The following is a 12,204-nucleotide window of genomic DNA, read 5'->3' as shown; positions in this document are numbered from 1 at the left end:
TGAAGAATAGCTAAACTGGTTTGAGCTGACAGAAAGGCTGCGATGACCAAGATAACCACTCTGTACAATTGTAGTGAGCAGAATAGCATCTCAGAATGCACAAAACCATTGTGTTCCTAATAAAGTGCTAAGTGAGTGTAAATACAAATATACTGTATAAGTAGCTTATGGAGACAGACTTGATTGTAACATTTCCCAGCGCATCATGGGAGTGTACAGACGCTACAGAGGTTGTTTGCCATGACTCTCCAATTGGTGGATCGTTTTCCTTCAGGATCATGGGTAGTGTAGTTCTTCACCAGGAATTCCACTATTAAATGTGATTTTTAAAACAGGAAGTTTAAATAACATGGACTGAAGGCTTTAACAGTAGCATTTACCATCTATTAACCACCTAACAGCAGAGTAGGTCAGTCTTTAAAGGTTTATAATTTATCATTAAAAATCAATTCATCTATGGAGAAAATGATCTGGATTTTTATTTCCAGAACCTGACTGTTGCCATTTATAGTTGTAGTGAGGCTTGACTTAGCAAGCAGCAATCAATGAAAATGGATATTGTTGTGAATGTGTGAAGGTCTTTTCTCTTCTGGTTGGCTAGAGTTGATCAGGCATGGGTTAAAGAGTAAATATCTTTGAGATGAAGGTGGGCGAGAGTGATCTTTTCAAGGCACAGCATCTGGGGTCTGAAACCAGGCCTGCTGATCCATCAGTCTTTGACGGTGCAAATCCCACAGCCAAAGCTTACTTCCTCCTCCACAAAACCACAGGATGTCTACCAAGGGTTATCCCCTTTCACATCAATCCCCCTAATTCAACACATGCTTCACAGATATGCACTTGTATGCGCATACACACCTCAAGCTATCATTCGCAATTGACACCCGGTGTCAGAGCAAAACGAGAGAGCGCTACAGATCCTACTGACACAAATCCATTTTCCTAATCTTAATCCATCTGCTTTTCACAACAAGAGCCTGTCCTCAGCTCCCGTTCCAACAGGCTCCATTGAGATTAAATCTCCTTTTACAATCACGTGGCATAAGGCCCTGAAGAAAAGGAGCCCTAGACAAACTGCAACACCCAGTTACAACCATCTCTGGGGGGAGACGCAAAAAAAGAGGCACCATCTGTGATTTAGTCATGCTCATGCCAGGGCCAATGATGGAGCGGTGGTGTACAAGGATGAACATGACTGAGGTTCTGTTCAACATTGGCAGAACTCTTGGTTGGGTGGAGGTGATGGTGTAGGACTGAGAGTAAGGGGCACTTGTACCTGGAACGAAAAGTGTGATGAGGAAAACGAAAGGGAGGAATCAACCATGAGACACTGGGAGGAGGAGATCGAGGACATTTGCTGCTATGTAAACTATCATGGATTAGATGAACAGCTGTCAGGGAAACATGTGGATGTGCTACACCAGACCTTCACAGCCTGACAAAGGCTTAATGAGCTCTTTCACAATGGCCTATGTGATCTCTGATAGAGACAAGTGTTAATTAGGGGTGCATCAGTAGTCCAAAGTATAACATTTTTGAGGCACAGATTGTCATTAGAAAAGAAATGGAGAAGCAACCAGCAAACTCAAAAAAAGAATTTAGGTTGTGAGAGGATCAAATGAAGGTCATGAATTACAAAGATACACAAGATAGACAGACAGACAGACAAGATAGATAGACCAGACAGAATAAAACGGCTACAAAACAGGCATACAAGACAGACCAGAAAAGAGAGGCAATTCAATCCAACTCAATGAAAAACTGTTCAGAAAGTAAGTCTCTCTCTGTTCTTCTTAGAGGTTTCTGTAATTATCTCAATAAGCGCACAGCACTTTTTCGTCATGGCTGGCTGAACCGTGTATTTGCAAACCGTGGTTGGCTTGACCAAAGACACCTTAACCATCTCTTTTTAATATGCCGTGTTAAGCTGAAAATAGTTTTGTAGACCATGCGTTCTGTTCCATTCAGCTAACCACACCTGGTGTGTGTGCTTCTCCAACGTGTTGAGCGCTGTCTCTACCCTGGACAGAAAGTCACGGTGCGCTGTTTTGCAGCTTGTTGCTATGATGATTCATGCTGTGTTCCATTCAAGTCGGAGAGTCAGAATTTTCAACATCCTACTGGGAAAAGTGCAATGGAAAGCCACATATGTCGGACTTCCAACTCGGCAACTCAGGCTAAAATCTTCAGCTATGATTTCGCCATATTTGCAGGGAGATGATAAACATTCACTTTTATTAAAAAATATCTACCAAGTTCTTACATTAAATGATAAAACTTTAGCAAACATTTGCAGAGACAGGTGTTTAAAACACAGTAAATTATACTCCATTTTGATTACCATAAACCTGTAGAGCAAACGCTAGCATTGCAGAATCGTTTATCAGTTTGGTTGCTACAACACGTCTCTGTTGTTAATCAAGGTATCACAAAAGAAAAACACAACGTAGGCGGGGCCTGGGTTGCGCAGTGGTAAAAGACGCTGGCTTCCACCCCTGGAGTTCGCTAGTTCGAATCCCAGGGCGTGCTGAGTGACTCCAGCCAGGTCTCCCAAGCAACCAAATTGGCCCGGTTGCTAGGGAGGGTAGAGTCACATGGGATAACCTGCTTGTGGTCGCTATAATGTGGTTAGTTCTCGGTGGGGCGCGTGGTGAGTTGAGCATGGATTCCGCGGTGGATGGCGTGAAGCCTCCACACGCGCTATGTCTCCGTGGCAACGCGCTCAACAAGCCATGTGATAAGATGCGCGGGTTGGCGGTCTCAGACGTGGAGGCAACTGGGATTTGTCCTCCGCCACCCGGATTGAGGCGAATCACTACGCGACCATGAGGACTTAAAAGCGCATAGGGAATTGGGCATTTCAAATTGGGTGAAAAAGAAAAAAAATAAATAAATAAATAAAATCACAACGTAATCAATCTCCAAAATAAAAATAAGGCTCCTCTCTTAAACATTTGTGTATAGTTGTCACTGAATTATTTTGTTATATAAGAAAAGGAAAAGGTGAACTAATTTTGCTCATGATTGTCACGCTCTGAGCACAAGCTGTGATCATGGAAAACAGTGCAAACGCAATGATCCTGTATGAAGTTTAAGGTGTTGGCCAACTCTTTTTCTTCCGAGAATCCGATCAGGGGACTGACAAAGGACATCTGAATTTTTCAGTTCATGTGAAGTTTCACTGAATTTCGAATTATCATCGATCATCATTTTCATGATCGATCATTGCTGTCACTTCCGAGTACTCATGCCCATCCCTTGTCCAAAAATGGCTCAGCTTTTACCAAATTAAAGAGTGCTTGTGATAGCTGTTTTTTATTTTTGTATTTTTTTTTATTTTTTATTAAGACATGAACTTAAGAATAATCAGTAATGAGGCTGTCTTTCTGCTAACGTTGTAGACTTTGCCTACGAAACCTAATCAATTCAGACTTCAAAAAACTAAATTAAGTCCCACTCTCATTTTCTGCTGAGGCAAAGGCTTGTACACCAAATGCCCACAGATCAATTCTCCACCCACACTCAAGACACCATCAAACAGATAATGAAGACATATGAAAACAGACAAGCAACAAAACACCAACTCTCATCCACTGTGTGGAGTCGGCAGGCTTAACCCTTTGGCTGTGTTTGTGTATGAGAGATGGAGAGGGGGACATCCTGAAGGACTCGGGCTCTTTCGGCTCCAGGAGGCGGTGGGATTTCAGGGCTCGTTTCACAGCCACACTGCCAGGAAATCAAGCGTGCTTCACACAGACAAAGAGCAGGGAGAGAGCCCAAGCAAGTTAGGCCTCTTCCTGCCGAGCCCTTCTATCATCTAGGGCAGGGATACAGAGCGCGACTGTGAAGTGTAACCAAGGAACAATGTGCAAGAAGCCGTTTTGTCTTCTTGCCAAGAAGAATCTCCATTGTCAGTCCCCGGAACGGATCCTTGGAATAAAAAGGAGCTGGGCAACACCTTAAATACTGGATCATTGCATTTGTAATATCCACTGTGTTTCATGAACAAAGCTTGGGCTCCAAGGGTGACAATCATGAGCAAATTCATTATACTTTTTCTTTCTTTTCAGTCCAGAACATGTTTTATATAACAAAACAACAAGATTCTTACATTCTTGACTTTTTTCACAGCTAGTTATAAAATATATATATATATATATATCTTAGTTCAGGGTACTAGCACAGTTCATAGAAAATTTACCTCTGACTTCTGAACACTATCTAATGATGTCCTCAACAGGTGAAACTGGATGAGGTCTTCCTACCAAAAATCTGGTGTACTAGAATGTCAAAGCTGTAGAAGCAAGTTAAGCTACTGATTCAGACAAATGACAATGCGGTCACCTTACAGGGTAGACTTTCTCCCACGCAAAAGACACTGTATCCTCTTACAGCCAGATTTGTGCGCTATTTACTGAACTGTCCACCTGCTTTTTTAGGCACAGCCCTGGATGAGGCCCACATAACACACAAAAGCTGAAAACAAACAGGTGGGTTACAAGAAAATGTCAGCTATAAGCTGAGGCATTACCACAATGAAGTTCTTCTGTTAGCGAATGGCTGGTAAATCTGCTTTAACATCTCTATTAATTTGTGTAGGTTACCTTTTACATTAATAAGATAATGACAAAGTCTGATAAAACACAAAAGAAGCTGTTTTTTTGGATGCAAGAAAAAATATGCTTGGGGAAATGTGCACACTGTACGATTTTGGCTACGATTCTGCCGTCTGAGACAAATTTTGGGAATCCTAAAGGATTTCTGTCGCCGTAGGGCAAAATCGGCAATCTTACAACGTTCAGTGTGACATGTTCACAGACGGCCAATTAATAGCCTTTGCGATGATCTTAAGCCTCCGACAAATTTCTGGCAGTGTCAGAAATTTAGCATCACAGCCGTATAGTGTGACTGCTATTAGGACGGCCAGATGAGAAAGTCCGCTCCTCTCTCGCACCCCAATTCACTCGGAAAGAAACCTGCTCCGCGTCTACACCATAGTAACATTTGTGCCCAGTTATTACTCTACTCAAGCTCTTTCAATATTTTTTCTTCTTTAAAAAAGTTTTAATAAATAAATAAGCAGAAAATACTTGGAGAATAGTGTAACAATTCAGCCACATGAAAGCATTACTCCCTGAATTAAATATAGAGCTTACAAAACAAAAATAAACTATTGCATTTTCTTAAGTTTTTTTTCTTGACATTTATCATGCATTTTCTTTACAATTTTATTTTAATTACTATTTTCCTTTTAATCAATTTACTTTAAACATCTGTAAACTTCTTTAGTTAAGATTCACACCACTCCAATTTCATATTAAAAGTTTGAACAATTTATATTGGTAAGTGTTTGTGACGTTTTAATCCAAATCAGCAGATACAATTGGATAAAATTATATAAATCTACATCATGTTTGTGCATTATCCATAGGAAATTTGCAAGCGCGATATACAGTATTATCAGCCTAAATTAATTTTCTAAATTTTGTGTGGCCGATAGGTTACTAATCTAAAAGAGGAGAAAGACATACTATAACCCACCTTTTTTGTTTTCCCCTATGTGAACGGAGAATTTCGTCATTTTTCGGGCCACAAGTCTTTATTTCCACAATGAATCTTTACATGTGGTAGCTAATTATTACTATAGGCTACCTCCCGCACTTGCATTCACCCTCAACATTTGTAATTTTTTGTATTTGTGATCAGGCTGTCTTATTACTGTATATAGGCCTATTTGACAAAATCCATCTTTCTTTTTACATGTTAGCCTATGCTCCTGATGGAGTGGTATTGGAGCAACGGAAACGCTGATGCCCTGACTTTGAGGGGGAAAAAAATGCTCCTCCGGGGTGGGCAAATCTCGCTGTTTCGCTTCTATTCTGCAAAGCTCCCGTGAGTCATGTTCAATGATCTGGACGGTTGGGACCACAGTCGGCTACTATTTGTATTGTACAGTCTGACAATGTCGCACAGTGTGCCATGGCGATATCAATGCATTCATATCGTACAGTCTGACAAGTAACAATCTTAAAGGACTGTAAAAATCCTACAGTGTATAGTGGGCTTTAGTATTAGCAAATCAGAGTAAATGTAACTTCCTAATAGACCCCATTTACACCTGGTATTAAGATGTGTCCCGAGTGATCCGATCACGTGGTCAGTTGAGACACATCGCCGTTTACACCTGGTCGCTAAATGCATCTCCTGTGACCACTTGTGTTAGGATTTGTTTCATGACGACATACACTAATCACTATGTTACTGCATGATATTAAAGCGCAACAAAGTCAGAAAAGACAAAGTGCGGAAAAAAACGGTGCGCTGTTTCTCCCAGATGCATTTGAAATTTAATCTAAGCACAAGCTCATCATGTCTAGCAAAATTATCTGTTATTTTAGCAGATTACTTGTATTAAATGAGCTTCAGATTCTAAAATTACCCGTAAAGCTCTCGTTACTGTGAATTCGCTTCTTAGAATTTTCCGATTGGACGTTTATTTCCTTTTAAAGCCGCTCGTAAACAGCAAAGTTTAAACTCTTGTTTTAGCACAGTGGTTGTTTGAAAGGTGAAGGGTGGCGCTTCACTGCTGCCAGGACGCATACAGGATAGATTAGCGTTAACACCTCAAATGTGATGGTTACATGCGTTTTTGACCATATTCTATCTGGAGAACATGGAAGTCAGATGGCTGACTGGGGAACATGGCCAACTTGAGTTTCAGGCGTTGAACTGACTTGGAAAGGCAAAATACAAATGAACGCGACAGAAAAGGAAACTGAAGTGTAAGTTCACTCATGGATCATATATTATGTGGTTTTTTTATCCGATCACAAAACATTTTAGACCCCTGTGATGAGGAGGGTGTGGCCGGCCATAGGATGGATGCCTGGTGCCAAATTACCCCAATCAGCCGGAAGAGGGATAAAGAGGATCCAGAGATGCCAGTTAGAGAGAGTGAGATGCATGCAGCCGATGAGCGTGTGCATTCTGTGTTGGACGGGGAAGGCCAACAGTGTGAGCGACACACGGAGCTGTTTGTGTGTGCGCTGGCAAGTGTGTGCTGAAAAGCAGTTTTATGTTGTGTCCAAGTGAAACCGTGTCTAATTAAAGTCTTCCACGAACTGTTCACCTGGCTCCCGCTTCCTCCTTCATAGGGAAGTCAGAGATCTGCAACAACCCCGTTTAGACCTGTATTTAGGACTGACCACGTGATTGGATCACTCAAAACGCATCTTAATACTAGGTGAAAATGGGGTCATAGTCTACACCAAAAGTAGCAAAAATTCTTATAACAAGTAAAAATCTCTTAGCATGTTTATTTAGCAATATTTGACATAATGACCATCTTTGAGTTCACACAATGAATTAGGCTAATTTATATTTCACATAAAATTGCAAAGTTATAAAAGGGATGAAAATTCAGTCATTGTTTAGGCCACATCCACACTACTCCATTTTCGTTTGAAACCTCAGTTTTCAGTTTAATGAAGTACCTGTTTTCCAAAGTAAATAGTAATGGAATGTTTTCAGTGAAGGAAAACGCAGTTCCACTGTGGATAAGAGGAATATGTACCAATATCAAATGCATTATCAAACAAAAATATTTAGTGTGGATGTGGCCTTACCCTCAGGTTGTTCCAAACCCATATGACTTACTTTCTTCAGGGGAACACAAAATGAGGTGCTAGGAGATGCTTTTTTCCTACAATATAAATTACACACGGTCATACCTCAAACATGAATTTTGAAGCTGTAATGAATTACATACTTTTTTTTTTAAAAACATATGGCGGCTTAAAAATTCACATTTGAGGTATGACTGTGTGCAATTTATGTTGTAGAACAAAACGTCCATGTATCATCAAATAAGGTTTACCACAGACCTTATTTTACTCAAGTTGAAAAACCCAATTGTAAAAACACATAGGAAAGTACCCAGGGAACCCATGGCGAATTAGACTTCCGGATTTGCCTACAAATTGACGTCATGGCTGAACAGATCAATAAATCACAAATAAATAATATTATATTCAAAATGTTAAAATATACCGTCTACTCACTTTCTTGCAACAATAAAAACACCCAGCTTTGAAATATGTATTCTTTGTATTGAGCCAAGAGGTCAGTGTGTGACTTTTCATCATTCACCAAACTTGGAACTTTCCTCTGCAGTGGACTTTCATCATATGGGTTTAGAACGACACAAGGGTGAATAAATGATGACTGAAATTTCATTTTTGAGTGACCTAACCTTTTAAAATATTTTGAGTGATATCAATTTAAAGGGATATTTCACCCAAAAATTAAAATGCTCTCATAATTTACTCAAACTCATGCGATGTGTATGACTTACTTTCTTCTGCTTAACACAAATGAAGATTTTTAGAATACTTCAGCTCTGTAGATCCATACAATATAAGTGAATTGTGACCAGATATTTGAAGCTCCAGAAAGCACATTAAAGCAGCATAAAAGTAATCCATAAGATTCCAGAGGTTAAATCCATATCTTCATAAGAAATATAAGTGTGGGTGAGAAACAGATCAATATTGACATTTTTTTTTTCCTATAAATCTCTATTTTTGACCAGCCCTGACCAGTAGGTGGCGATATGCATGAAGAATGCAACTGCCAAAAAGCAGAAGAATTTGGAAGTGAAAGTGGAAATTTATAGTACAGAAGGACTTAAATCTTGATCTGTTTCTCACCCACACCTATCATATCACTTCTGAAGATATGGATTTAACCACTGGAGACATATGGATTACTTTTATGCTGCCTTGATATGATTTTTGGACCTTCAAAGGCCTGGTCACCATTTATTTGCATTGTGAGGACCTACAGAGCTGAAACATTCTTCTAAAAACCTTCATTTGTGTTCTGCAGAAGAAAGAAAGTCAGTAGGGTGAGTAAATAACGAGAATTGAAATTTTTGGGTGAACTAGTAATATGTATATAAAAAGACATGAGATTGAATCTTTAACATGTTTAAGATATATTCACTCATTAAAACACTAATAAGCCTTAGGACAATTCAGCACTCAGTAGGGGTTTTAATAACAGCCTGATGTAATGCGAGTGATGATGACTTGAAAAACGTCTCAATCATAAGATTAAAGCAACCAATTGGATTATTCAGTGGTGGTTTACACTCCATTCATGCGTGGCTGCAAAGTTACCAGGGTACTAAAGTGGTGCTGAGAGCTTTTGTGTTAAATGACCTTGGACATTAAACACTGAATGCAATTAGGATGCAAGGGTGTATCCTGAAACGGTCAATGACTTGCCTGACACAGACTCCCATCCTCTGAATGTAAATCCTTTGACACTGCATTGACACATGCTGCCTGTAATCTGAGATTGCCGCATTAAATAAGATTACCCTACAATATGTAACATCTAAAGGATGCTTGGTTTGAAAGAGCATTGCGGCACTAAAGAAATACAATTAGACAGAAAAACGATCCCTATTGCAAATGCGCATCCCTAGGGTCGTCTAATTCACCAAACATCCTTGTTGATCACGCGAGGTATAACTTTCCTGGGAACCAGCAAGCTGTGACTATCACTGCAAACCCCTCCTGCAATAACAAAGCCAGCACGTTTCACACATGTGGGGGTCGAGATGGACCGAGGCTACTGATGCTGCCTTGTGTTTCTCTCTCATTGGATTTGTTGCCAAAAATCCAAACACATTTACCCAACATGTGTTTTTCCTAACGCAAGTTGGGGTAATCTAAATATATGTGAATGGAAACCTGGCCACTCGATTAGTAATCAGTTATTTGTTCAAAAAGTATCTGGTTTAAATGTATACCAGTGGATCTGGGCAAGGACGATGTCAAACCCCAATATGCCCCCCCCCAATAATCAAAACAAGCAAGTATATATATTTGATTAGTCAAAGCCAGCCTCGTAGGCAGACAGCAGGGAACAATGAGGAACTCGGAGCCAGTCTGTGATCCAACAATAAACTTGAAACTCCTGAATTATGAACTTCGACGCCACTCGGCTTGAGAACGAATAAAAATGAAAGCAAGAGAAACAGGTCTTACAAGAATGAATAAGCGATTCTGAACTCATTACAGTCAAAAGTTCAGTAAAGTTAAACTCACAATCAAAAACGCCGATATCAGCTTTAATTTTGCTGTTACAATGTTTATTTTATTGTAACAATGTGCTGAACTTATCCCTCAGAGGCTTAATCACTTACATTGATTATATATTTGCCTTTTTTCTTCTTGAAAAGGTTTTTAGGAAGCCACTACTTATAAAAATGTTGTTTTTTTTAAGCATATTTTGTTTTGAGGGTGAATTTCGAGTGACTTTAGCAAACAATGGCAGTAAATTGGGAAATCGTTTTTCTTGGGGGTGATTCTGTGTGACTTTTGCGAGCTGTGACATTCAATATACCGTTTTCCCCCACCACAATTGCTATTGTGATACAGTTCAGTTTGTCAGCTACTGTTATTTGTGGTTTTATAACCGTTTTAATAAAACAAACGCTGCGTTTCTACTACGCTGCGTCTCTGAGGCGAAACAAAAGTTGCCAGGTGCAACACTTTTGTTGCGACTCGTACGTCAACCAACTCACCGCTCAGGCAGTTTTTAAACAAATATAACACAAAAAAAGACTGAACAAACACAAGTTTTCTCAAATAAAAGCAGTTTCTGAAGAGACAGTCGCCCACACGGTCAGGGGTTTGGTAAGCTGTTTGGCTGGGCGATTGCTCGCGAGCCGTTTGGTTCTGTTATTACATAAAACAAAACTAAATAACCGACCTTTCCCCCATTTATATTACTATCAGAGATTCAATGACGTCCCATTAACTCAATAAAAGAGCGAATGGCTGAGGTGAGCGTCTATCTGACGAACATGGAAGTCAGATGGCTGACTGGGGAACATGGCCAACTTGAGTTTGTTTGTTTCGTTTCAGGCGTTGAATTGACTTGGAAAGGCAAAATACAAATGAAGGCGACGGAAAAGGAAACTGAAGTGTAAGTTCATTCATGGATCATATATTACCTCTATTTCAAAGTCTGGTAAATTGAACGCCGTCCTGAAGAGAGAGCAGAAGTGCGCTATGGCGGGGACTTCCCACCAAGACTGGATCTCCTCCACAGAAGTTATCCATCTCTGGGACATTTTTTATGTCGTCCAACGAGCGTATCAAATAAGAAAGTGTGGTTTTGACGAAGCCGGTATTTTCCTCATATGTGACTTGTTTAACTGAACTGCAAAACTTGTCCTCGCGACACAGCAGCCATTGCGACTCATAGAGTCCTACAATCTGTTTCAATCCGCATTTCACAGGAGGAGAACAGATGGGCTGGGCGCTACCATACCGAACGGCGAGAGGGATTTACGCGTACCAAAACAAACTAAAATAACAAACTTAACTCGTATAACATCGACTCAGTCGATATTGTTTACAATATCAGAGTCTTTTAATAACATGTAGATATGTACTGGTCATTGTGAGTAATGAAATTCGCAGTTACTCCGTCTTTGTTGTCACATGTCTTACCTCCGCTGGGAGTGGTATCTTCATTTAAAGGGAACGCTCACACATTTGAATTTTCGTTGAAAGGGAAGTTTATCTGTTGTGTTGTATTACCGGAGAATCCCTTGATCTTGTAATGTGTACTACAGATAGAATTTACTGGGTACTAGTACATTCGCATTACCATACTTTGGTTAGAATAAAGTGTTACGTACTGAGTATATATATATATATATATATATATATATATTTTTTTTTTAACTTAAACTACTTTTTATTATTTTGATGACTTCATTGCAGCAGTGGGTATATCGTTGCGCGCCACACACAATATAGCTATTAAGTTGTTGTTTATAAATTTTTGTCAGTTATCAGTTGTCTGCGGCCTACAAAAGTTGGCTGAGAATGTATTGTTAATTAGCTAAAGTGTATTTGATTTTTAAAAGTGTTGTTGGTAGTCAGCCTTATCAACACAAAGTGATTTAAACCATCAGAATGAAAGTTTATATATTATATTTAAAGTCTAATAGAATAGGGACACGAGGTTTTAAGACCTTTTTGACCTTTTTGTGATCTGGATAACAAATTAGGCTCTAATTTAAGTATCTAGCACCCCCTATTGACATGTAGGGATAAAGGAAACTGTAGGTGTTGCGTCAAGAGGCATGTGTTTCCTCTATAATCACTATTGAAATTGAGG

General features: G+C 39.6%; 1 protein-coding gene across 1 annotated transcript in view; it reads right to left on the bottom strand.

Moving 5' to 3' along the window:
• Nucleotides 1-11,490, bottom strand: part of LOC127435943 (chromatin remodeling regulator CECR2-like) — a 46,364-nt gene extending 34,874 nt beyond the window's left edge. The window contains 1 exon segment of the mRNA XM_051689774.1: nt 11,027-11,490. Within this exon segment, the coding sequence (XP_051545734.1) occupies nt 11,027-11,146 (120 nt within the window). The 5' untranslated portion in view covers nt 11,147-11,490.
• Between the last annotated feature and the right edge of the window lie 714 nt (nt 11,491-12,204).

The sequence above is a fragment of the Myxocyprinus asiaticus genome, chromosome 46 (genome assembly GCF_019703515.2).
Source record: "Myxocyprinus asiaticus isolate MX2 ecotype Aquarium Trade chromosome 46, UBuf_Myxa_2, whole genome shotgun sequence".
Taxonomy (NCBI): domain Eukaryota; kingdom Metazoa; phylum Chordata; class Actinopteri; order Cypriniformes; family Catostomidae; genus Myxocyprinus; species Myxocyprinus asiaticus.
This window is presented reverse-complemented; position numbering and strand designations above follow the sequence as displayed.